This window comes from Salvelinus sp. IW2-2015, linkage group LG22 (genome assembly GCF_002910315.2).
Source record: "Salvelinus sp. IW2-2015 linkage group LG22, ASM291031v2, whole genome shotgun sequence".
NCBI lineage: Eukaryota > Metazoa > Chordata > Actinopteri > Salmoniformes > Salmonidae > Salvelinus > Salvelinus sp. IW2-2015.
The window spans coordinates 22428905-22456536 of NC_036862.1; the positions used below are offsets into that span (position 1 = coordinate 22428905).

At 46.4% G+C, this 27632-nt stretch overlaps 1 protein-coding gene across 14 annotated transcripts in view; it reads right to left on the reverse strand.

The window, feature by feature from the left end:
* LOC111949621 (elastin-like) overlaps positions 1-27632 on the reverse strand; it is a 109111-nt gene that overhangs the window by 62696 nt on the left and 18783 nt on the right. For all 14 annotated transcript variants that reach the window (XM_070434130.1, XM_070434138.1, XM_070434136.1 and 11 more), the window contains exons 2-7: positions 25816-25884; positions 24669-24719; positions 22947-23042; positions 22785-22811; positions 3299-3424; positions 2947-3078 (exon numbers count right to left, since the gene is read on the reverse strand). In XM_070434130.1, the coding sequence (XP_070290231.1) occupies positions 2947-3078; positions 3299-3424; positions 22785-22811; positions 22947-23042; positions 24669-24719; positions 25816-25884 (501 nt within the window). The remainder of the gene's footprint in view (positions 1-2946; positions 3079-3298; positions 3425-22784; positions 22812-22946; positions 23043-24668; positions 24720-25815; positions 25885-27632) is intronic.

A 27632-nucleotide genomic window follows, 5' to 3' on the forward strand; every position in this document is an offset into this window, starting at 1 on the left:
GTGCGGTATACCACTTTGTGACATCGGCTGATGTAAAAAAGGGCTTTATAAATACATTTGATTGATTGATTGATTGAGATGCATGGCTTTGAAAATGTCTTCTGTCTGTACAGTACCTGGTTGAGTCCACCTCCTGCCCCATAGCCTCCACCTCAGTGAAGAAGCCCCAGCACCACTCCTACCAGCCTCCTCCATACGCGAGCCTCCTCCATACGGCGAGCCTCCTCCATAACCAGCTGAGAGAGGGAGAGAAGCCATGTGTGTTATTAATCCAACCCTTTAACACTCTCAGTGTCTCATTGTGTCATATTGTGAAGCGCTCTAATGTGGCGCAGGAATGATCGGTACCTAAGTGGTCTTTAGCATAGTATTAGCTTGAACAGCACTAAGACACAGGGTCAGTACTATTGGTGGTCCAAGAACCTGAACCTGAAGTGACACTGCTACTGTACCTCCAGGCTTAGCATATCCTCCTCCAAGGGCTCCTGCTCCTAGACTGCCTGCTCCAGGACCAGCTCCATATCCTCCACCACCAAGACCACCAACCCAACACCACCAGCACCAAGGTTTCCATAACCTCAGAGAGGAGAGGGTGAGAGAGTATGAAGCAGTATTAGTGAACAACATCATTTCAGATCCACATGAAGTGCATAGGTTGTGCACAGAAAATAGAGGTTTGACTTGGTTTATATAGTAGGTCTCAAGGAGTGCTGGTGGTGGTAATGTCAGATTGTGCCTACTAGAGGGAGTCAGAGGCGTGAGAGAGAACAGCTAATCTCTAGTGGCTGCCGCGGCAACAGGTTTTTGGCATGCAGCAACAGTCTCTATGGGGAGAAACATTTATTCTTCCCACATGGTAATCATACATAAATTAAGTCATATTCCAGCTTAGGTTCTTATTGTTGACAAGAACACGGAGGGGGGAGGCGAGGAGAAGGGGGGAAAAGGAGGGTAGAGAGGAGACAGATGATTCCGGACATGGCCCAGCTGTCCGCAGACAGCGGTGGAGAGAGGGAAGAGAGGCGAGGAGAATGCAAGGGGTAGCGATAGAACAAGACAGGTTTCATCCTCTAGTCAAAACAATTGTGGGCAACGTCCTGCCAAGGCCTTGACATCCCCACCACACTAAGCTAGGTCCTCCAGACCTCCTCCTATCCGTGCACCTCCCATTGCTCAACCGACAGCTGACACGTGGAGGTGATGAGGAGAGTAGAGAAAGAGGAGGAGGAGGAAGAGGCGAGACAGACGCTAAGCTAAACAGCCCGTACTAATCCACCTCCTTTAAACCTTATTTTCATTCCATTGCTCAACCAACGACATTCTTAGAAACAAGGAGGTGAGAGGAGGAGCAGCACAGGGCTGAGGAAGAGGCAAAACAGGGTCGTTCATTAGTCTAAATGGTACAGTACACTCCCTTGGCCTGGGGTTGGACAGCCAGTCTATCCCAAAGCTATTGGTTTTTCATAGCTCTCAGAGGAGACAAAAGACCAGCACAGAGGGTTGGAATGTCTCACTGGCACTCTCTGTTTAGGAGAGGAGCACAGGCCAGTCTGAGTGTGTGTATGTATGTGTGTGTGGGAGAGAGACACACACACATTCTCTCTCTCTTCTCTTTGGCTGTGTGAGACTCGCTTAGCGTCAGGGTTGACCGCCACCTGCTACGCTGCTCTGAACCCTTGATCACAGACCAGGAGACGAAAGGCAGACACCACCAAACCCTTCCTGAGAAGGAACTGTGTGTGTGTGTGTGTGTGTGTGTGTGTGTGTGTGTGTGTGTGTGTGTGTGTGTGTGTGTGTGTGTGTGTGTGTGTGTGTGTGGTGTGTGTGTGTGTGTGTGTGTGTGTGTGTGTGTGTGTGTGTGTGTGTGTGTGTGTGTGTGTGTGTGTGTGTGTAAGAGAGTAAGAGAGAGAGAAAGAGAAAGAGCATCATTACAACACTGTATATAGACATAATATGACATTTGAAATGTCTTAATTCTTTTGGAACTTTTGTGAGTGTAATGTTTACTATTCATTTTATTGTTTATTTCACTTTTGTTTATTATCTTATTCACTTGCTTTGGCAATGTAAACATATGTTTCTCATGAAAATATGCCCTTAAATTGAAATTGAAATAGAGAGCGAGAGAGAGGGGGGAAGGCAAGGAGAAGAGAAAGAGAAGAAGAAAGAAAGAGTGGGCAGACTCTCACACCAGGTTCAAAGACAGTAGAGACAGCAAGGCCTTCCCAGTCACCACAGGACTCCATTTTTTCTGGCTCAACATCACTGGATCTCACTTCTATAAAGCAGCTGAAAGGGAAGCTACTCTACAGTAACCGTAATGCCCTCAAAAGTCATTCTTTTTCTCTTTAAGGATAAGAGAACACAGCAACATGCTCCGTCCGGGACCATTGCTCATTGGCAACTCTCTACAATTGTATCATCGAGACACATACGAGCTCCGTACAAAAGTTGTTTTAGTCATATTTACCCAAAGCTGTCAGCTCCAACAGGCAGCCTTTGTCTGAGGCATATTATTAACAGTATGTCAGTTCACACAAACATGCCTGTCTTAGCTCACACATTAACTTGTTGGAAGCGAGTGTACTGCAAGACCCAAGTTTGTTTGTTGTAATGAACCGCACACATGGAAACTCGTCGACCTGACCTTGGACTAGCTGTGAAACACATGTTTCTCCTCCAAGGTGCTGCTTTATTTGATGTTAAGACATTCAATTAGCAGATTACTGACAGGTCACTATAGTGTACGTGAGACAAAATGGCTGTCTGTCTAGGTGAGACATGCGAGCCACTACATCCTGATTGCTTGGTGTTTGGGGTTTTAGGCTGGGTTGGTGTATACCACTTTGTGACATCGGCTGATGTAAAAAGGGCTTTATAAATACATTTGATTGATTGATTGATTGAGATGCATGGCTTTGAAAATGTCTTCTGTCTGTACAGTACCTGGTTGAAGTCCACCTCCTGCCCCATAGCCTCCACCTCCAGTGAAGAAGCCCCCAGCACCACCTCCTCCATACGGCGAGCCTCCTCCATACGGCGAGCCTCCTCCATACGGCGAGCCTCCTCCATAACCAGCTGAGGAGAGGGGAGAGAAGCCATGTGTGGTTATTAATCCAACCCTTTAACACTCTCAGTGTCTCATTGTGTCATATTGTGAAGCGCTCTAATGTGGCCAGGAATGATCGGTATCCTAAGTGGTCTTTTAGCATAGTATTAGCTTGAACAGCACTAAGACACAGGGTCAGTACTATTGGTGGTCCAAGAACCTGAACCTGAAGTGACACTGCTACTGTACCTCCAGGCTTAGCATATCCTCCTCCAAGGGCTCCTGCTCCTAGACTGCCTGCTCCAGGACCAGCTCCATATCCTCCACCACCAAGACCACCAACCCCAACACCACCAGCACCAAGGTTTCCATAACCTCAGAGAGGAGAGGGTGAGAGAGTATGAAGCAGTATTAGTGAACAACATCATTTCAGATCCACATGAAGTGCATAGGTTGTGCACAGAAAATAGAGGTTTGACTTGGTTGTATATAGTAGGTCTCAAGGAGTGCTGGTGGTGGTAWTGTCAGATTGTGCCTACTAGAGGGAGTCAGAGGCTGAGAGAGGAACAGCTAATCTCTAGTGGCTGCCGCGGCAACAGGTTTTTGGCATGCAGCAACAGTCTCTATGGGGAGAAACATTTATTCTTCCCACATGGTAATCATACATAAATTAAGTCATATTCCAGCTTAGGTTTCTTATTGTTGACAAGAACAGCRGGAGGGGGAGGCGGGAGAGAAGGGGGGAAAAGGAGGGTAGAGAGGAGACAGATGATTCCGGACATGGCCCAGCTGTCCGCAGACAGCGGTGGAGAGAGGGAAGAGAGGCGAGGAGGAATGCAAGGGGTAGCGATAGAACAAGACAGGGTTTCATCCTCTAGTCAAAACAATTGTGGGCAACGTCCTGCCAAGGCCTTGACATCCCCACCACACTAAGCTAGGTCCTCCAGACCTCCTCCTATCCGTGCACCTCCCATTGCTCARCCGACAGCTGACACGTGGAGGTGATGAGGAGAGTAGAGAAAGAGGAGGAGGAGGAAGAGGCGAGACAGACGCTAAGCTAAACAGCCTCGTACTAATCCACCTCCTTTAAACCTTATTTTCATTCCATTGCTCAACCAACGACATTCTTAGAAACAAGGAGGTGATGAGGAGGAGGCAGCACAGGGCTGAGGAAGAGGCAAAACAGGGTCGTTCATTAGTCTAAATGGTACAGTACACTCCCTTGGCCTGGGGTTGGACAGCCAGTCTATCCCAAAGCTATTGGTTTTTCATAGCTCTCAGAGGAGACAAAAGACCAGCACAGAGGGTTGGAATGTCTCACTGGCAACTCTCTGTTTAGGAGAGGAGCACAGGCCAGTCTGAGGTGTGTGTATGTATGTGTGTGTGGGAGAGAGACACACACACATTCTCTCTCTTTTCTCTTTGGCTGTGTGAGACTCGCTTAGCGCTCAGGTTGACCGCCACCTGCTACGTGCTCCTGAACCCTCTGATCACAGACCAGGAGACGAAAGGCAGACACCACCAACCCTTCCTGAGAAGGAACGTGTGTGTGTGTGTGTGTGTGTGTGTGTGTGTGTTGTGTGTGGGGTGTGTGTGTGTGTGTGTGTGTTGTGTGTGTGTGTGTGTGTGTGTGTGTGTGTGTGTGTGTGTGTGTGTGGTGTGTGTGTGTGTGTGTGTGTGTGTGTGTGTGTGGGTGTTGTAAGAGAGTAAGAGAGAGAGAAAGAGAAAGAGCATCATTACAACACTGTATATAGACATAATATGACATTTGAAATGTCTTAATTCTTTTGGAACTTTTGTGAGTGTAATGTTTACTATTCATTTTTATTGTTTATTTCACTTTTGTTTATTATCTATTTCACTTGCTTTGGCAATGTAAACATATGTTTCTCATGAAAATAATGCCCCTTAAATTGAAATTGAAATAGAGAGCGAGAGAGAGGGGGGAAGGCAAGGAGAAAGAGAAAGAGAAGAAGAAAGAAAGAGTGGGCAGACTCTCACACCAGGTTCAAAGACAGTAGAGACAGCAAGGCCTTCCCAGTCACCACAGGACTCCATTTTTTCTGGCTCCAACATCACTGGATCTCACTTCTATAAAGCAGCTGAAAGGGAAGCTACTCTACAGTAACCGTAATGCCCTCAAAGTCATGTCTTTTTCTCTTTAAGGATAAGAGAACACAGCAACATGCTCCGTCCGGACCATTGCTCATTGGCAACTCTCTACAGATTGTATCATCGAGACACATACGAGCTCCGTACAAAAGTTGTTTTAGTCATATTTACCCAAAGCTGTCAGCTCCAACAGGCAGGCCTTTGTCTGAGGCATATTATTACAGTATGTCAGTTCACACAAACATGCCTGTCTTAGCTCACACATTAACTTGTTGGAAGCGAGTGTACTGCAAGACCCAAGTTTGTTTGTTGTAATGAACCGCACACATGGAAACTYCGTCGACCTGACCTTGACTAGCTGTGAAACACACTGTTTCTCCTCCAAGGTGCTGTTATTTGATGTTAAGACATTCAATTAGCAGATTACTGACAGGTCACTATAGTGTACGTGAGACAAAATGGCTGTCTGTCTAGGTGAGACATGCGAGCCACAGCAGAGCCATAGGGCTAATGGAAACCAAACCGGTTTCCATTAGAGAAGCCGTGAAAAGACGACTGGGACAGAAAAACAATCCTGCACAGCACAGGAGAGAGAGAGAGAGAAAGAGCGGCAGAGCCAGAAAATTATAAGGTGACTGAAAATAATGCAGTTTAATGCATCATACTTTCGCTCTGTTTGATTGACAAATTGGACCAATGTACCTATCACATACTACATAGACATTGGACTGTAGCTGGCCAGACAAACTGGCGAAACAAATGAGTGCTTTCAGGTCATCGATTCTGTAGCTACAGTACGGGTCACGTAACGGAGAACAGTGGGTCTGATTTCAATAGTGTTTCTAAAACGCTGTCCTATTCTCTCCTCTCTGTTACCACATAGTTTAGGCAAGGCAATCCAATAATCAAGAGTTCTCCTCTCTCTCTCTCTCTCTCTCTCTCTCTCTCTCTAATCTAGTGAGATCGGGTCACAGCAGCTCTGCACATCAGGCCTGTTGTGTTAAAAGGGGCAGGCAGAGGGAGCCAAACATGAGGAGGAGGGAAAGAAAGATGTTTCCACTCTCCCCACTCTCTCACTTCTAGCCTGTGATACCCCCCCCTCTCCCAGAACCAGCTGTGGCTGGTGAAGGGTTTAATTTAAGAGAGTGGAGAATTCCATGGCAGGGTTCCACAGTAACTGACAGCAGGTGGGGTGGTGAGAGCGAGACCTGGGATAGGAGCTTCAGAACTCCGGAATGCCCAGGAGATCTCTGGGACCTCTTCCTCGCTGTCTCTGTCTCCAGCGGAGTAGAATGACCTCACAAACATGACAAGAGTGTGAGACTGGAGTCACGGTAGATTATCGAGGCCAGAGATTATAAATGTAGAGCCAAACAGAGCTATAGGCTTCTACTTTCCCAGCCCTGGCTCTGTATAAGCATGTTGAGCAGCCCGGTCGCTATAGAATAGCTAGAGAATGTGGAAGGATGTGGACAGATGATACGGTAGGATAACCAGGCTTACAGTCAGCCATGATCTAAAACCAACACTATTAATGACACAGTCTGAGATTGTCCTCTGTTGTTCTGATAAGACGTGAGTCTGAAATCCTGTGGATGTCTATTTCATTAAAGCTACAATCTGCTCTCATGTCCTTGGAGAATCTGTGGTTAGCTGTGACTGACAGGTGGATTCCAGCCCCCAGCCTCAGGTGTGGACTGATGTAAAATTCCACTTTGTAGGCACATTACACATCATAATAGATGTCTTGCGCTGYCATTACAGCCGATGGTATCAGTAATCAAATGATCATGCTGTAGGATGATGTAGTGGGTATGGTGCATTCTTGTGTTAGTAGCGCACGATGAAGGACAAGGAAGAGAGACGTTAGGTACAAGCGGTGATTCCAGATGGTGTGAGTGGAACACCCCGTAGCTCCCCCATCATCTCTCTTCCCACCCCCCTTCTCTCCTCCTTAATCCCCCTTTCTCTCCCTCTGGTGAACTCCCCTGCTCCTTGTCACTTCCAGGTTCTCCAAGCTGTCAGTCATAAAGAAGCTATGTGGAGCGGATCTAAGATGCATGTTGGACTGATTAAACACACACGCACACACACACACTACCCTGGTCGGTGACAACAAGCCAGGCTCTGAGTTGGCGGTGAGCCCTTTGTTTTCTCCTTCAATTCCATGGAGTTGTCAGAGAGATGTCCCAAAGCCCTGTCCCTGCCAGAGGACCCCAAGTACTGAACTGTCAGGGAGTTTTGGCTTCTACAAACAGGCCAGGGTGGTAGTGGTTTCAGACCCAGGGCTCTGGGCATCTCTCATTCAGTTTGTGTCTATGCCTTTAAGCCAGTGTCTAGGCCCAAATGAATGGAATAAAAGCTGGAGGAATTGGAGGCATTTTCTGGACCCCCTAGCCTATTTTCTGGTTATTTACATTTGGTCGTTATAAGAATTGGTCCGGGTTCGGATTTGTTTATCCTTCGGGTGACGTATACTCTGTGCCGTGCCTGGCATCGATGCACTAGCTAATACCCACCCAAATACACCAAGACACACATTTACACACACACTCTGAGGGGGCGAGCAGCTCTTTCGAATGGCTCCAATTTACAGGCTGTTGTAAAACGATCCATTGTATGTGGATTACAGAGAAGCCACCGGGCCAAGCCTAGCCCTGCCTAGTGACATCCACTCACTCACACACAAACACACACACACACGCTTACATATAAACTTTCACGCCAGCACCGCCTGCTTCTAACTAACCTTCCCACCAAACCTCCATCCTCCATCTCACCATGACAACATCTGTCTAATCACATGCCTTCATGTAAAGAAGTTATTACACTTGATTACCATTTCGCTCATTCATACAGAGCTGCGTGAGTCATGAGTCATGACATATCCACTCATTGAGTTTGCGATGAATGACATCATTGTTTATGCCACAATTCATATAGTATGTCACCCCGTTGCTCTTTTCCCATTCCAACAGACCACACAGCCTCCTGCTCTCCCTTTCTTGTAGCTCTCCTCAGACTTTCTTTAGGCTCTGTACAGGAGAGAGTAAGAGGTTGTGACGTGCCGCTATCCTGGTACTTTTTCATCCTGGTCCAAAGGAATGCCATAGTTGCTGTGCCAGGGCTGAGCACTGCAATAATATAATAATAAACAGGTAGACGTGTTGGCCAGTATGAGAGATGGGTCTAGGGATATACAGTAGTATACTCCTAAGATATTATTATGTCAGGAGTACACCCTAGACCCATCTCTAATACTGGGTAGCGTGGCCGACCGGTCTAAGGCACTGGATTAACGCTCCAGTCTCTACGGAGGCGTGGGTTCAAATCCCACCACCACGATCTAGGGRTGGCAGGTAGCCTGGCGGGTAGGAATGTTCGGCCAGTAACCGAAAGGTGGCTGGATCAAATCCCAGAGCTGACAAGGCAAAARTCTGTCGTTCTTCCCTGGAGCTAGGCAGTGGATGTGGATTAAGGCAGCCCCCCACACCTCTCTGATTCAGAGGGGTTGGGTTAAATGCAGAAGACACCAGTGACCATGGTAACATCGCCCAGATGGTCCACATATTCATTTCACTGCCTGCCTGCTGAATATTTTTCTGACAAGTCAGGGTTGAGAAATTATACTAAACAGGTCACTGTGGCTGTGGACGCAATCTGGATCACACTGAGAGAGCTCACCTGTCAGTGATGAACAACACACTACACAATAACACAACAAATCAAGTCATAACAGATATACACAGCAGGTACCATATAAGACACCCACAAAGCATCCTTTACAATGAGTATAAGATAATAAACCCACCCACATTTCATACAACCCCATTAGGTCTATGTGTTAAAGGTTGTAACAGTATGTAGAGTTGGGAGCTGCATAATGCAACCAGCTTTCCCAAATAATAGGGTGATATCGTAGCTATTAGGTGATAAAATCTAGTTAAATGATCTAGTTTATGTCACGCCCTGACCGTAAAGAGCTTTTTATGTCTCTATTTTGGTTTGGTCAGGGTGTGATTTGGGTGGGCATTCTATGTTCATTTTCWATTTTTTGTATTTCTTTGTGTTTCGCCGGGTGTGRTTCTTAATCAGAGGCAGCTGTCTATCGTTGTCTCTGATTGAGAATCATACTTAGGCAGCTTTTTCCCACCTGTGTTTTGTGGGTAGTTGTTTTCTGTTTAGTGTTTTGTACCTGACAGGACTGTTTCGGTTATTCACTTTGTTATTTTTGTTTAGTGTTCAGTTTAAATAAAAAGTCATGAACACTTACCACGCTGTGCTTTGGTCCGATTCCTCTTCATCCGACGACGACACCCGTTACAGTTTAACTATGATTGATTCATACCATGTTTATTCCAGGCTCCATTGTCTTGCACTTTGTTACTGAGCCAACAGAAGACTCAGGCCTATGGCTTAGGGCTCTATTTAATGTGGATCGCTGAAGCATTAGAGATTGTGTGATAGAAATGCAAAGGTTATTTCTGATTGAGCCGACATATACRCTGTAACGTTGAACTTCAGCGATACGGATTGAATAGAGGCCCTAGTCTGATAGTGACTTTTACTGAGGTCGTTCCAGTGATGATTTAGCTTCATCTGGGGAAATGGGAGCAGAGAGATTTCTCCATCTCTGCATAAACAACACTTACGCTGCTCGGCCAGATGGATGTGGAGAGAGCTGCTCGCTCCAGACCAGAGCCACTGGCAGACAATGTGCAGGGGAGAGGTTGGGGCTGCACAGACAGACCCACTGGCAGGGTTAGGAGAGGGGAAGGGAAGGGAGCGGAGGGAGGGAGGTGAGGGGAGGGAAACTGTACAGGCAGAAGTGACAGAGCAGCTGAGGGCAGGTAAAGGGACAGAGCAGGTGAGGGCAGGGAAAGTGAGAGGGCAGAGGAAGGCAGGGAAAGCGAGAGGGGAGGTGAGGGGAGGGAAACTGTACAGGCAGGGGAGAGGGCTGCTCGCTTTAGACCCACTGGCAGCAAACCGTAAAGACTGGGGAGAGATGGAGGCTTCAGTCCAGAACCACTGGCAGACTGTGCATGGGAGAGAGGTTGAGGAGACCAGGCCAGGAGACACATGGGGAGAGTCATCTTCCACTGACCGCAAACTGCTAATAACTGTGAGAACATGGTCAGCAGAACGAACAAGACCACAGGAACACAACTACAAAGAGACCATCATGAGAACACAGCTGGTACTGAATATAGTAACTTGTAGCACAAGGAAGTCAACTTTTGTCACAATCCAGCATTCAGTTTCATCTTTAAGATACATTAAAGCAACAGATAAAATTCCATGAGAAAACTCATCAGAATCGATAGTCCTCTGAATTAAAAGTCCATCTTACTGGGGCTGGACACAGTGGACTCATTCACAAGGATAACAAACAACCGTAACAAACAACTTAAAAAAAAAAACTATTTTATTACAATGTTCAAGCAATATAAACATACACAGACAAAAGACAACAGACAGATGCACACAAACATCAACGACATCACCCCTGCACAGACCCACATGCTCCCACCGCCTCCATCTCCAGGGTCCAACCCATTGTGTTTCTCCGCACCCTCATATGCCATGCCTTGAAACATGCAGGTAGACGGATTAAAAGTTAAGTAATCATGTAAAACTTCTGACAGCCAACTTTCTAACTCTAACTCTTTCTAACTAACAACAAACACAACTTGAGGGATGAAAAATATTGGGGCTATGTTCCCTTTTAAGCCTACTGATATGAAAACCTTGTGGTCTCTAGTATTGGCCTCAGTGTCTCAGGGCTGGAGGCCTGGCTCAAGTTCTGGCCGGTGGAAGGCCATTCCAGGAAAGGATAGAGAGGGAGTGGGGACGAGGTTAGGGGAGCGGTGGGAAAGGATAGGGAGGTGATGAGAGGGGAAGGAGAAGCAGGGGGTGAGGAAAGGGCTCCTTTAAGGAGGGGACGGAGAGGGGATGGGGTGAGGAGGAGAGGGGAAGGAGGGGTGGGAAGGGTTGGGGGAGAGTGAGTGCAAAGGGGTGAGGAGGGGAATGATGGGAGATGGGGCGAGGTAGGGCCTTCAGGGGGATGTGGTCTGTCACAGTGTGGCCAGGGTGTCTCTGAGAAGATGGGCTCATTACACACCCTCAGGGGCCAAGGGCCATCAATGTGTCCCCAAACACACACATTTCCTATGACAGCTCAGGGGACAGGTCTGAGCTCTGCTAATGAGAAACATGTGCACCAGGCGACAAAGGATACATCCCAATTCCAAGTATAGTGCACTACTTTTGACCAGTGCCCATTGGGCTCTAGTCAAAAGTGCCCATAGTGCTCTGGTCAAAAGTAGTGCACTATATGGGGAATAGTGTGCCATTTGGGAAGTAAACAGAGCCTAGCGTCTCCCAGCTCGTCTTCTGTTGGCTAAGCACTCTCATCCTCAACTCTATCTCTCTCACTCACATTCTTTTTCTTGGTTTGACTCATTTCTTTCATTTCTTTCGTACTCCCTATGTTATTTTCGTTATTCGTTATTCCGTTATTCTCTCATTCCTTTCTCTCAATCATCCCTCTATCCACCAAACAGCCCCCTGACTCACCTATTTCTGCTCTTTTTACCATATGATCACTCGGCTACACAGCTTATGCCTCCTGGACTGTTTCAATAACACGGTACCTCATTGTGTTTACCTGTCGGCCCCAGCCTCGAACTCAGGTCCTGTATATACCTAACTGACCCGCTCTGCACGTTCATCGCCATTTACTAAGTTGTTATTTTAGCTCTCCTGATCAACACCTGTGATTGCTTTATGCCTCTCTCTAATGTCAATATGCCTTGTCTACTGCTGTCTTGGCTAGTTTTTACTGTTTTATTTCACTGTAGAGTCTTCAGTCCCGCTCAAAATGTCTTAGATAGCTCTTTTGTCCCAYCCCATACACATGCGGAGACCTCACCTGGATTAATTTGTCCCCCCACAGACGAAACCGCTCTCATCGTCACTCAACGCCTATATTTACCTCCACTGTACTCACATCCTACCATACCCTTGTCTGTACATTATGCCTTGAATCTATTCTACCATGCCCAGAAATCTGCTCCTTTTATTCTCTGTCCCCAACGCACTAGACGACCAGTTCTTATAGCCTTTAGCCGTACCCTTATCCTATACCTCCTCTGTTCCTCTGGTGATGTAGAGGTTAACCCAGGCCCTGTAGCCACTAGTTCCACTCCTATTCCCCAGGCGCTATCATTTGTTGACTTCAGTAACCTTAAAAGCCTTGGTTTCATGCATGTTAACATCAGAAGCCTCCTCCCTAAGTTTTTTTAAATCACTGCTTTAGCACACTCCGCCAACACTGATGTCCTAGCCGTGTCTGAATCCTGGCTTAGGAAGGCCACCAAAWATTATAACATTTCCATTCCTAACTACAACATTTTCCGCCAAGATAGAACTGCCAAAGGGGAAGGAGTTGCAATCTACTGCAGAGATAATCTGCAGAGTTCTGTCATGCTATCCAGGTCTGTGCCCAAACAGTTCGAGCTCCTACTTTAAAAATCCACCTTTCCAGAAATAAGTCTCTCACTGTTGCCGCTTGTTATAGACCCCCCTCAGCCCCAAGCTGTGCCCTAGACACCATAGGTGAATTAATTGCCCCGCATTTATCTTCAGAGTTTGTACTGTTAGGTGACCTAAACCGGGATATGCTTAACACCCCGGCCGTCCTACAATCTAAACTAGATATCCTCAATCTCACACAAATTATCATGGAACCTACCAGGTACAACCCTAAATCGGTAAACACGGGTACCCTCATAGATATCATCATGACCAACTTGCCCTCTAAATACACCTCTGCTGTCTTCAACCAGGATCTCAGCGATCACTGCCTCATTGCCTGCGTCCGTAATGGGTCCGCGGTCAAACGACCACCCCTCATCACTGTCAAACGCTCCCTAAAACACTTCAGCGAGCAGGCCTTTCTAATCGACCTGGCCCGGGTATCCTGGAAGGATATTGACCTCATTCCGTCAGTAGAGGATGCCTGGTTATTCTTTAAAAGTGCTTTCCCCTCACCATCTTAAATAAGCATGCCCCATTCAATAAAAAATAAAATAAGAACAGATATAGCCATTGGTTCACTCCAGACCTGACTGCCCTTGACCAGCACAAAAACATCCTGTGGCGTACTGCATTATTACTTTTCAGGGAAATTAGGAACCAATATACACAGTCATTTAGGAAAGCAAAGGCTAGCTTTTTCAAACAGAAATGTGCATCCTGTAGCACAAACTCCAAAAAGTTCTGGGACACTGTAAAGTCCATGGAGAATAAGAGCACCTCCTTCCAGCGGCCCACTGCATTGCGGCTAGGAAACACTGTCACCACCGATAAATCTACGATAATYGAGAATTTCAACATGCATTTTTCTACGGCTGGCCATGCTTTCCACCTGGCTACCCCTACCTCGGTCAAAAGCTCTGCACCCCCCACAGCAACTTGCCCAAGCCTCCTCCATTTCTCCTTCACCCAGATCCAGATAGCTGATGTTCTGAAAGAGMTGCAAAATCCCTACAAATCAGCTGGGCTAGACAATCTGGACCCTCTCTTTCTAAAATGATCTGCCGCAATTGCTGCAACCCATATTACTAGCCTGTTCAACCTCTCTTTCGTATTGTCTGAGATCCCTAAAGATTGCAAAGCTGCCGCGGTCACTCTAGACCCAAACTGTTACAGACCTATATCTATCCTACCCTGCCTTTCTAAAGTCTTCGAAAGCCAAGTTAACAAACAGATCACTGACTGTTTCGAATCCCACCGTACCTTCTCCGCTATGCAATCTGGTTTCCGAGCTGGTCATGGGTGTACCTCAGCCACGCTCAAGGTCCTAAACAATATCATAGCCGCCATCGATAAAAGACAATACTGTGCAGCCGTATTCATCGACCTGGCCAAGGCTTTCGACTCTGTCAATCACAGCATTCTTATCGGCAGACTCAACAGCCTTGGTTTCTCAAATGACTGCCTAGCCTGGTTCACCAACTACTTCTCAGATAGAGTTCAGTGTGTCAAATCGGAGGGCCTGTTGTCCGRACCTCTGGCAGTCTCTATGGGGGTGCCACAGGGTTCAATTCTCGGGCCGACTCTTTTCTCTGTATACATCAATAATGTCGCTCTTGCTGCTGGTGATTCTCTGATCCACCTCTACGCAGACGACACCTTTCTGTATACTTCTGTCCTTTCTTTGGACACTCTGTGTTAACTAACCTCCAGACGAGCGTCAATGCCATACAACACTCCTTCCGTGGCCTCCAACTGCTCTTAAATGCAAGCAAAACTAAATGCATGCTCTTCAACCGATCACTGCCCGCACCCGCCAGCCCATCTAGCATCACTACTCTGGACGGTTCTGACTTATGTGGACAACTACAAATACCTAGGTGTCTGGATAGACTGTAAACTCTCCTTCCAGACTCACGTTAAGCATCTCCAATCCAAAATGAAATCTAGAATCAGCTTCCTATTTYGCAACAAAGCATTCTTCACTCATGCTGCCAAACATACCCTCGTAAAACTGACTATCCTACCGATCCTCGACTTCGGCGATGTAATTCACAAAATAGCCTCCAACACTCTACTCAGCAAATTGGATGTAGTCTGTCACAGTGCCATCCGTTTTGTCACCAAAGCCCCATATACTACCCACCACTGCGACCTGTATGCTCTCGTTGGCTGGCCCTCGCTTCATATTCGTCGCCAAACCCACTGGCTCCAGGTCATCTATAAGTCTTTGCTAGGTAAATCCCCGCCTTATCTCAGCTCACTGGTCACCATAGCAGCACCCACCAGTAGAACGCACTCCAGCAGGTATATTTCACTGGTCACCCCCAAAGTCAACTCCTCTTTTGGCCGCCTTTCCTTCCAGTTCTCTGCTGCCAATGACTGGAACGAATTGCAAAAATCACTGAAGCTGGAGACTTATATCTCCCTCACTAACTTTAAGCATCAGCTGTCTGTCACGTTCCTGACCTGTTTTCCCTTGTTTTTGTATTTGTTTAGTATGGTCAGGGCATTCTATGTTGTGTGTCTAGTTTGTCTGTTTCTGTGTTCAGCCTAATATGGTTCTCAATCAGAGGCAGCTGTCAATCGTTGTCCCTGATTGAGAATCATATATAGGTGGCTTGTTTTGTGTTGGGGATTGTGGGTGGTTGTTTCCTGTCTCTGTGTTTGTGTTCTGCACCAGATAGGACTGTCTCGGTTTTCACGTTTGTTGTTTTGTATTGWTGTAAGTGTTCACAGTTCGTTAAATTAAACATGTTGAACACTAACTGCGCTGCATTTTGGTCCTCTCCTTCATCCCAGGAAGAAAGCCATTACACTGTCAGAGCAGCTTACTGATCATTGCACCTGTACATAGCCCATCTGTAAATAGCCCACCCAACTACCTCATCCCCATATTGTTATTTATTATTTTTGCTCCTTTGCACCCCCGTATCTCTACTTGCACATTCATTTTCTGCACATCTATCACTCCAGTGTTTAATTGCTGAATTGTAATTATTTCACCACTATGGCCTATTTATTGCCTTACCTCCCTAATCTTACTACATTTTCACACACTGTAAATATACTTTTCTATTGTTTATTGTTTATTTTATTGACTGTACGTGTGTTTATCCCATGTGTAACTCTGTGTTGTTTGTGTCGCACTGTTTTGAACTATCTTGGCCAGGTCGCAGTTGTAAATGAGAACTTGTTCTTAACTGGCCTACCTGGTTAAATAAAGGTGAAATTAAAATATTTAAAATATTTTTCTCAACCCCATCCTCGCTCATCTTTCTGAGCCTCTCCTTTTTCTCTTCCATTGTTAAACTTAGTTTCACATGGAGCTGAAGTCATGTTAGGACACTCATCCCTGCTTCTACAAACATCCCTTCTTCAAAGGATAAAAATAGAGCTTCGGGCAGGTCTTTGTTTTTCAAAACCCAGGAAGCTCACAAGCAGGGAAACACCCTCCAATATTTCACTGCTTCATTTTGCAATATCATAATGTGGAGTCTTTTGAGTCAGAAGTTTGACTGATTCTGTGAGATCCTTCCAGACTAATAGAGACAGTAGGTCAGCCCAGCTGTGTACAGTACAGTCTGACCTGCAGCCCTGACCTATCAGGAGTGACCTGCAGCCCTGACCTATAAGTAGTGACCTGCAGCCCTGACCTATGAGGAGTGACCTGCAGCTCTGACCTATAAAGAGTGACCTGCAGCCCTGACTTATAAGGAGTGACCTGCAGCCCTGACCTATAAAGAGTGACCTGCAGCCCTGATCTATTAGGAGTGCCTGCGGACCTATGAGGAGTGACCTGAAGCCTTGCCCTATGAGGAGTGACCTGCAGCCCTGCCCTATGGAGGAGTGACCTGCAGCCCTGCCTATGAGGATGACCTGCAGCCCTGACCTATGAGAGTGACCTGCAGCCATGACCTATTAGAAGTGACTTGCAGCCCTGACCTATGCGGAGTGACCTGAAGCCTTGCCCTATGAGGAGTGACCGGAGCTTGCCCTATGAGGAGCGACCTGCAGCCCTGACCTATGAGGAGTGACCTGAAGCCTTGCCCTATGAGGAGTGACCCGCAGCCCTGACCTATTAGGAGTGCATGCGGCCCTGACCTATGAGGAGTGACCCTGCAGCCCTGACCTATGAGGAGTGACCTGCAGCCCTGCCCTGTGAGGAGTGACCTGCGCCCTGACCTATGAGGAGTGACGTGAAGCCTTGCCCTATGAGGAGGGACCTGCAGCTTGCCCTAATGAAGAGTGACCTGCACCCCTGACCTATAAGGAGTGACCTGCAGCCCGTCCCTACGAGGAGTGACCTGCAGCCCTGACCTATGAGGAGTGACATGCAGCCTTTCCCTATGAGGAGTGACCTACGGCCCTGACCTATTAGGAGTGCATGCGGCCTGACCTATAGGGAGTGACCTGCAGCCTGACTATGAGGACTGACCTGCAGCCCCTGACCTATTAGGAGTGACCTGCAGCCCTGACCTATTAGGAGGACCTGCAGCCCTGAGCCTGATTAGGAGGGACCTGCAGCCTTTCCTATGAGGAGTGACCTACGGCCCTGACCTATTAGGAGTGACCGCAGCCTTGCCCTAGGAGTGCATGGCGACCCGCTTATGAGGAGTGACCGCGCCCTGACCTATTAGGAGTGCATGCGCCCTGACCTATGAGAGAGTGACCTGCAGCCGCTGACCTATTAGGACGCGCACTGCTAGCCTCTGAACTTATAAGGAGTGACCTGCAGCCCTTGACCTATTAGGAGGACCTACAGCCCTGCCTATTCAGGCAGGGCTGCCCAGCCTGCCCTATTAGGAGGGACCTGCAGCGTCTGCCCTATTAGGAGAGGGACCCTGGCGCCGCCTGACCTATTAGGAGGACGACTGCAGCCCTTGCCCTTTGGAGGCGGACCTGCAGCCCTTGCCCCTATAGGAGGGCACCTGCAGCCTTGCCATAATTACGGAGGGACCTGCAGCCCCTGAACCTATTAGGAGAGGACCTTGCACCCTTGCCCCTATGAGAGGAGGAGCCTGGCAGCCTTGCCCGAGTCCTCAGCTGGACTGGAGGTCCAGTAGCCTATGAGGCCTGCAGCCCTGACCTAGAGGTTGATGGTGCCTTATGCGGATGATCTGCCAGCCTGTGCCCTATCGAGGAGTGCCTGCAGCCCTGACCTATGAGGAGTGATCTGCAGCCTTGCCCTATGAGGAGTGATCTGCAGTCCTGACCTACAGTATAAGGAGAGAGTATAGAGAGAGCCTGCAGCACATCGCTTCCTTCGAGTGTCACCCTTAATCCTTCAGTCCACCGAGAGTTAACCTTTGATAAACATTCTATATTTTTCCCGTGGTGAAATTACAGAACTACTGTTGTAAAAACAGCAATGTTGTCCATGTTTCTTGTTATGCAGTCTCCCTGCTAACTCTTAGTGACAAGAGGTTATTTAGAAAAGCAAAACGTGTAAGAMGTTTTGTCCAGGGTTGGCAAAGCAACAAGGTATGTAGGAGGAATTCACCTTAGCTTTAGGGGGGAATGATGAGCCCAGGTCCAGGGCCCAGCTGCTCTCTTTTCTCTGGTCCCGACCGACTCGTTCAATGCACACACACTCGTCAAATGTTTATGCTGACAGGATTCACAATTACAKTTTTTTACGATTGCTTACACACAAAAAATTTACTTTTCCCACAATTAGCAAAACCTTACACTCAAGGAGCAAAACACAAGGCTAGATTTGCACAACTGTAAGCATATTGTCAGCTTCACACTATTTGCAAAATATTACACACAGTGATTTGCAAAACACTAAACACACTTGTATACATCAGACACAGAAGCATATCATGATGTCACTTCCTTGCAATTCCAAAGCACTGACTGTCAAATTACCACACCTATGAGCCAATCTGTTAAACACAGCCATCACGTGCACAAACACATGATTGCTAAATTGTAGACACACCAATCAGGTTTAAGCACTATAAAAATGCAGCAGGTAGGTTGGCCTTCAACCAAAATGGAAGGAGGGTGAGAGGAGGAGTACACAGAGGAGGAGGAGGAGGAGGAGGAGGAGGAGGTAGAGGAAGAGGAAGAGGCAGAGGCAGAGGCCGGGCCAGAGGTCGAGGAAGACCTGAAGCAGGAGGAGAACGTGCACAAAGAAGAAGAGGACCAAACTTATCAAATGACATTCGTGCAACACTAATGAACCATGTTGTGAACCACGGATTGACGCTGAGGGAGGCTGGACTGAGAGTTCAGCCAAATCTTAGCAGATATACAGTGGCATCTGTCATAAGGACTTTTCGACAGGAAAACAGGTAAAAGAAGATCTGTCTACAGTTAYAGTAATCAGCCGCTTATTGTATGCACCATATCAGCACTTGTGATACCCCTACCCCTTCCTGTGACACAGAATGTATTATTCTCTACATAGGATTGMGGGTCGGGAACGACAAGGAGGAAGGGGGCCCATATTCACGCAAGAACAAGAGAGAGAGATAATAAACATGRTTTTGGCCAATAATGCTATCAGGCTCAGAGAACTACAAGCCAACATTATCGGTGACTATGCCATTTTCAATAATGTCCATCAGGTCTCTGTCAACACTGGCACGCATCCTGAAAAGACATCAGGTTCAAATGAAACAACTTTATCGAGTGCCTTTTGAGCGGAATTCAGAGAGGGTCAAACGGCTGCGGCATGAGTATGTCGAGRTTTGTATTGTTCACTTTAGCACTGTGATGTTGCATACTGCACACATGACTTCTTTACATTGACTGTATACTAGACCTATCCTGAACTACACAATCTTGTCTTTCACTGTATTTCAGGGAGTTTTGCAGATGGATGCTGAGGAAATCCTGCATGAATTCATATATATATTGATGAGGCAGGGTTCAACCTCACAAAAGCAAGAAGGAGAGGCAGAAATATCATTGGCCACAGGGCTATAATCAATGTCCCAGGGCAACGTGGGGGTAACATCACCCTTTGCGCTGCCATTTCACAGCATGGGGTTGTCCTCCGTCATGCCAAAATGGGCCCTTACAACACACCTCACATTCTCGCATTTTTTGACCGATTGCACCACATCGTCATAGCAGGTAATGAAATGCACCAGATGCAATTTATGGTCATCTGGGACAATGTGTCATTCCACCGCTCTGCTTTGGTCCAGAACTGGTTTCAACACCATCCACAGTTGACAGTACTATACCTTCCACCATACTCTCCGTTTCTAAACCCTATCGAAGAGTTTTTCTCTGCATGGCGGTGGAAGGTTTACGATCTCCAGCCCCAGGCTCAGGTACCCCTCATTCAGGCCATGGAGGACGCCTGTGACCAAGTCGACGCCGCAGCTGTGCAAGGATGGATTCGACATTCAAGACGGTTCTTCCCGCGTTGTCTTGCTAATGACGATATTGCTTGTGATGATGAAATTCTCTGGCCAGCTAGGCGAAGAGATAATGTATAGTATGTTTACTGTAGTATTTTCTGTACAATATTGTCAGTTTTTTCAGATTATTTTTTATGTTTGTTGTTGTTGTTATTTACTGTAATTGTAACCTGTACTGGATACAGTATTTTAGGTTTGTCTGTTTGCTGAGCTAACAGTGTTATGCACACTACTGTAGTAGCATGAAAACTKGGACATGTTTTGTTGTGATTCTCCATGTTGACATGTTGACTGATTTGGGTATATGGAGAGAAATAAATGATATTTTCCTCAGTCTGCAGCATTGGTCTTGTGTAGTGTTTGTATAGTTGCACTTTCTCTGTGTACTTCATTTACAGTASTCTAATCACTGACAATTAGACTTGCTAAAAGTGTTTTAGGTTAGTAACAGCAGTGTGTAACTGGTTCAAAAAGATTGAAGTCATATGAAATGTGTGTGTTTCGTATGGTAACAAAATATTATTTTTATGAAGTCGTGTATAGTTTTGACAAAAGTCTTCCATTTTGCAAATGATCTGAAGTGTTGTGCTACTTTGGTGTAGGGTTGTGCTAATTGTGTGTAGTGTTTTGACAAACCGGGCCCTGTTTCCAAAATTGTGCTTAAACAATTGGAGAAAACTGTAATTTAGTAGTCTAGCGTTTTACAAGGCTTGGCACCCTCTGACAATGATTCAACTGTCACGCCAGTTTGATCACCAGCTGCTGTTCTCTGTCAGGGACAAGGTGTGTGTGTGTGTGTGCCTGAGTGTGTGCCAGGGCCAGGGCCAAGGTGTGTGTCTGATATGTGCAGCTGATGCTCCACTTCAAGCTTCAATCACCAGAGAGGTWATGATGAAAAATGGGTCTCGGCAGGGGGAAAGAATCCACATAAGAATACTAGAAAGCAACAGGTGTCTGGTTTAAAAGCCAATCCTCACGTTATTTTAGCTCAGGATAGAATCATCTTTCAACAGGTCAATGGACAGGGTAACCCTCCCCTGGCCTGAAGGCCTTTCTGCGTTTGGTTTCCTTAAACGTTGTCCCTACCTGCACTATTTCATGTTAGTGTGTAGCTACAGTACCTCTAACTATCAGAACACATTACCATCTAAACAAAGGCTAAATGATCTGTATGGATCCAAACCGCCCTGGTTTTGTGAGACCTCAACATAGGTAAAYGTTGCTCTGTGTTTGTAATGGAAACTTAATTTCTTTGTGTAGAAAGTTAGCTGGTTCCAGCCCATGTGCCCTCGAGTGAAACACCAAATCTGGATTGCTTCAGTCAACACCTCAGCTGTTGGAATGGATACATCTCAAATGTAAAAAAGTCACCTTGCATGAAMAGCCCTTGCTSAGCAAAATAATGAACAAATTACAGCTGTACGGTTGTCTCTTGTTCTCGTTCTTTTCAAATGGATTCATGACCCTAACAGTTCCTGTTCGACCTGCCCCATATATTTTCCCACATTGCCTGTTTGAAGGGACTGGGAGCAATAATCTAATTTCGGCCTTAGAGGCCCTGAGAGAGAGGGAGGGAGGGAGGAAGAGAGAGAGAGAGAGAGAGAAGCGAGAAAGAGTGAGGGAGAACTCTAACTCTTACAAAAGCCAAAGCATTATACTTCCCAAGCCGAGCTCTGCAGCGCAGTCCCCAGCCAAAGTCAACTTCCACCTAATATCCAATATTAGGACGCTTTCACAAAACAGATTTCTGAAACTCAATGACTTGTTCGAGAGACGGAGGAAAAAACTCAGTCTTCAAGGAGCCTACAGAAATCTGTTCTAAATCTTATCAGACTTTAAGAATATTATTCTACTCCTTATCTCTCTAAGCACACAGCCGTGGTAGTGGCCTAGATGTAATCACCTCTGGTTTAGGAAATTAAATAATGGCTTAACATTGCTAATTCCCTAATACTGTGCTCCACACTTGAATAGTGCAAAAACAATATTTACAGTACACTATCAGTAGAGAGGGCAGTGGCAAAACTTCAACAAGGAGGTTTCCAGATATTGTGTCGGCCTAACGTTACAAAAATATTCATCAACGCGTTGGCACCATTGTGTTGGGGTGGCGATGATGGGAGTTCACACTACCAATCATCACTCAGTCTGGGACATCTAGGGGTTGAGGAAAGGGTGATGGGATATAGTGTTGGAGGGATGGAAGTGTGGATGAGCGGTTGAGGGATGGAGGAGACGTGGAACGCACCGGGTCACACCCTAGACAGGACTTCCCAAACAGCTGCCAAACCAGGGAGACTCAACCACGATTAAAACACAGGGGTGATAAGGGAGATGTGGCTGATAGTCCGTCAAGAGAGGTAGCCCTTCATTGAACTAGAATGCAGTACACTACACTACCGGTTTCGCCCGTCATTGACATGCACTCTAATRCATTCTATACATACAGTATTAGCGAATAGCTACACCACCCACCTCCTCCTATCAGTAATAACGCTAATTCCCTTCCTTTTTAAAACACTTCAGTAAGATTTCTTAGACAACAATGTACTAGAGGAATTTTCCTAGTTAAAAGCATAACAGGATACTCTGACTTGATACTACCAGAATAGTCTGGTACAGTACCGGTWCCTGCCTTGTGCCTTCTACAGAACTGTACAAAATGGTATAGAGTGCGAAAGATTGAGTTGGAGCAGATAGCTTACCAGGTTTGGGGCCTTTTCCACCGGCTCCTGTTGAACAAAGCACCAAATAATTAATCTACAAATGATCCACTAAAATAAAAATAGTGCTATAGTTGACAGTGCAAGGGCTTTAAAATAAATGTTAAAGTCTCAACTTTCAATGTTCTGTAGATGAGTACACACCTCCTCCTCCGAGGCCTAACGCTCCTATTCCTCCAGCCCCGCCACCAGGGACCAGACCTCCAGCACCAACACCACCCCGTCCTCCATATCCTCCAGCTGGGGGAAACATAAGGTCTGGTTAGGCAACAGGTTTTTGTCATCACTCTCATCTTTGTCATCACTATCATCATCATCATCATCATCATCATCATCATCAATAACACTTACTACAGTATGTAAGCTTATAACTCAACACTTCCCTCACTCCATAGCCATTCCCTGACAGCAACACAGAACACCCAGATGAGGACCAGGACAGCACAYGCTGGTTTTATAGGTGTGAGGAGAACAGTCTAACTCCCTGAACACCTTGTTAAACCAGACTTAATGACAGTGGTTGTGTCTGAGCACTGTGTTTACCCAACAACAAGAGTGTCATTAGAACCAACACAATAACTAAACTATTAGCTTAGCTTCTGGCCATGTGGTGAAGTGGAGGAGAACTCACACTGTAGGCTTTCCGAGATGGAACGAGAGTCATTTAGCAGATGTAGGCTAAACCATGCAAAACTATGCCTATTCTATTCCAGCAGTTTTGTGACATAGCTACACACTGACTTAAAACGTGTGATGTTGTGGTAGTTAATGTGGTGTACTGTAGTGGTCAGAGTGTTCAGTATGCATGTCACGACTTCCGCCGAAGTTGGTCCCTCTCCTTGTTCGGGCGGCGTTCGGCGTTCGAAGTCACCGACCTTCTAGCCATCGCTGATCCACTTTTCATTTTCCATTGGTTTTGTCTTGTCTTCCATCACACCTGGTTCCAATTCCATCAATTACATGTTGTGTATTTAACCCTCTGTTCCCCCCCATGTCCTTGTCGGTAATTGTTTCTTGTAGTGCTTATGCATGGTATGCTGGTATTTACCGGGTTTTGTTTGACCCATTTATTGTATTGTTCTGTTGACGGTGGTTTATGGATGTTAAACGACACCGTTGTCAATCAGTTTTCGCTCTCCTGYGCMTGACTTCTCTGCCGCCAGTACGCACCTCACTACAATGTCTCTGCTATGACAACGTAATAAGACAAAGGCCAGATATAGTAGCCACTCTCCATATCTCTCTATGTGAGTGGCTGTGATGAGGGTGGCCCTGGTGCATGTAACCCAGTTTAGTCCCCTGGCCTGCACGCAAGACAGAGAGCTAAAGCTCTGTGAAAATGTTGTGTTTGTGAAAACCCTATATCTGTAGTCATTGTTCACTGAATTACTGTAGGTCTCAGCAGCATCATAGATGGCGTCTCTGTCACACCCTGATCTGTTTCACMTGTCTTTGTGCTTGTCTCCACCCCCCTCCAGGTGTCGCCCATCTTCTTCATTATCCCCAGTGTATTTATAMCTGTGTTCTCTGCTTGTCTGWTTCCAGTTCGTCTTGTCAGGTYTTACCAGCGTGTTTTCCTGTCTCCCTGCTTTCTCAAATTCTRTTTCCTAGTTTCCCCGGTTCTGACMATTCTGCCTGCCCTGACCCCGAGCCTGAAAGCCGTTCTGTACCTGGCCGACTCTGACCCATTTACGAACCTCTGCCTGCCTTTGACCTGCCTTTTGCCTGCCCCCTGTTTGGGTCAATAAACATCTGTGACTCTAGCTGACTGCATCTGGGTCTTATCCTGAGTTCTGATAGTCTCTCTTAGTCCAGCTAAGGGACAACTATTAGAGAAGGGTATTAAAGTAAGTCTTTTCTACTCACCCCCAGTTTTAGCTGGTTTGTAGCCTGCTCCTGCGGGTATCCCTCCAGCACCTGTTGGTAAAACAAGAAAAGAAAAATAAACAGAAAGAGAAGCAGAAAGAGAGTTATGATACAATGGAAAGCTTGATGTTTGTTTTAGTTCTCCCCCTGGCTCCTCTATACCTCCATCAACCCCTCCCTCCTTTCCTCCATTAATCCATCCGTCCTGCTGTTTGGGCCTTAGATCATCTGCTAGCTCTGGGTCTTCCGGTCTCTGACCTGACCAGATACAGTTTCTCCACACAGAGACTAGACCACTGTGGTGGGTAGGAGGCCCTGGTCAAAAGCAGTGCACCATGTGTGGAATAGGGTGCCATTTGGGACACACTAAATCCAACAGTATCCCAGAGACACCTTTTAACCTCTCAGAGTGAAGAGAGGAATGCACTGGGTCGGTGTGGCAACTCACGCTTCCTCACACTGTATTTCACTGTAATTTATGGCCTCAATGCTGTTACAGTGAAAACCTACGGCACAGCTTATCCAGAGGGAAATGGTACAGTACAATGGGAAATAGTATGGTGCGAGAGAGAGAGAAAATACAAGGGATATTGGGTTTCTGTATATGGCAGTAATGATCAAGAGAGCCACATATGAGTCAGMCGTTTTGGACCATTTCAAGTTGCCGGCCTGCCTGTTGTTTAAGGCTGGTTTTAAGGCTGGAGGTGTGTGGTTCAACTGTCCTGGTGATTGTTAATGTTTTACGTGCTGAACACTAGTGAAAGCCAACAGCCACGGAGGGCTCTTAGTGGGTTTGGAGAGGGAGCGCAGTGGTGATCGTTGGTTGGGTTGTGGTTGAGATGGAGACATGGAGTACTGTACACTACAGGCTCAGGGCTAATGGTTAAACTGTGGGTTGCAATAGACTTGGACCAGTAACGCTGACTACATTTTGTGAGTGTAGCGCTGTGAATGTGTGCATTTTTGAAAGTGCTGTTTTTAGATGGGTTGTGGTTGTTTGATGATTATCTTTGGTGTCATACAGATGAACACAGTCACAAAAATCTGCTTTATGAGTGTGTGTGTGTGTGTGTCACTGTACTTTTATCTAAAGAGACATGTTGTGTAATGTGTTGCGCTGTGCAGTCGTAGGTAGCTGATATATTACCTGGGTAGAGACCAGCACCTGGTCCAGCACCTCCTGCTCCAACTCCAGCACTAGCCGGCACGTACACACCTGGAGAGACAGACCGGTAACATACCTGGTCAGTGACAGCTCTGTATGACTTCATGACACTAATCTAATGGTCCAACATGTAGACCGCAATCCATCGTTTTTAAAKGACTATATTCCAAATCTCAGTCATGACCAATACTCAAACCCATGACGAAACTACGGTACAGTAAGAGGTCAAGGCAAAGTCTGATTATCAAAAAATGCATTGTTTTAAGCAAGCAGTGAGATGAGGTACTGCAGTTGGAGGAACAGGGAACATTTTGGTGCATAGAGGGAGRTTTGGCCATGGTTTTACGTAACATGCTGTGACATTGTAAAACGTTTACTGCCACCATTGCCACATCAATGTTCTCTCTCTCTCAGCCCCAAGGAGAACTTTAGCAAGTGAGACGTCAGCGCAACTCAACAAGGTAATCAGCAAGAATGTTTGTCTCCTACAGGCTACAGGATTCGGAAATATACTGTAAGAACCCTCTAACTGTAGGGAGGGAAGAAGGGAGAGAGAGAAAAAGAGACGGCGAGAGGTGTGTGTGTTAGAGAAGGAGAGTGAAGTATAAGAGAGAAAGAGAGAAAGAAAGAGAAAGAAAGAAAAAGAAGAGCAAAGCACAAGAGAAGCGAAAGAGAGAGAGAGAGCAAAGAGCAGAGACCAGAGAGAGACAGAGAGAGACAGACAGACAGAGACAGACGGACAGACAGACAGACACAGACAGAAGACAGACAGACAGACAGACAGACAGACAGACAGACAGACAGACAGACAGACCAGACAGACAGACAGAACAGAAGACAGACAGACAGACAGACAGACAGAACAGACAGACAGACAGACAGACAGACAGACCAGACAGAACAACAGACAGACAGACAGAACAGACAGACAGACAGACAGACAGACAGCACTAGACTAGAGCAAGACAGACAGAGCAGACAGCAGAGAGAGAGAGAGAGAGAGAGAAGAGAGCTGATGTAGAGAGAGAGAGAGAGAGAGAGAGAGAGAGAGAGAGAGAGAGAGAGAGAGAGAGAGAGAGAGAGAGGAATACAAAAGGGGATACTTGTGGCATCCCCCAGCCAAAGAAAGCTATGAAGAAATGGAACAAAGCACATTAATAATTCAGCTCATGTAGTCGTGTTTCTGGTGGAAAGTTAACATAAACTGTGAAAATCTGCACTGAAGCATGACACTGTGCCTGCCGAAGACCACACTGAGTCACTCATCTGGACAGAGAGGTTAGCGAGGACAACAGAGTCAGTCATATTCACATAAATCCCCCAAATCGCACACCAAAACCTGATTAGCAGAAAGGGAAAATATTTAGTCTATCTGGTCTGTTTTTGTTTAACAGAGAAAATCTATTCTCAATCAAACTCAGTACATGCCATCAGGGATTTGTATGGTTATGCTACGGAGCTAGAATTCTTAACATGGTTTTTATGACGGTGCATGTTGTTTTAAAAACACAATGTTTGGGAGTGTAAATAGGGGTCGGTTTGAGTGATGGTTTATTTGAAAGAGTTTGGCGGCCGTGTCCTTGGAAAACAAATGAGCTCATAGTTGAAGCGGTCCGAGACAGATCAGAGAGAGGATGCTCTCTAGCCCAACTGCTCTTAATTGAGACGGTGAGGGAGTTGGATGATGGGAAGAAGAGGCGATCGGGTTTCCTTACAGTTTGGCCTTGTGGTCTTAATGGCTGGCTGAGTAGTAAGAACTTGCTAAACAGACAAGGCCCAAGGTCCTAAGGGAAAGAAGA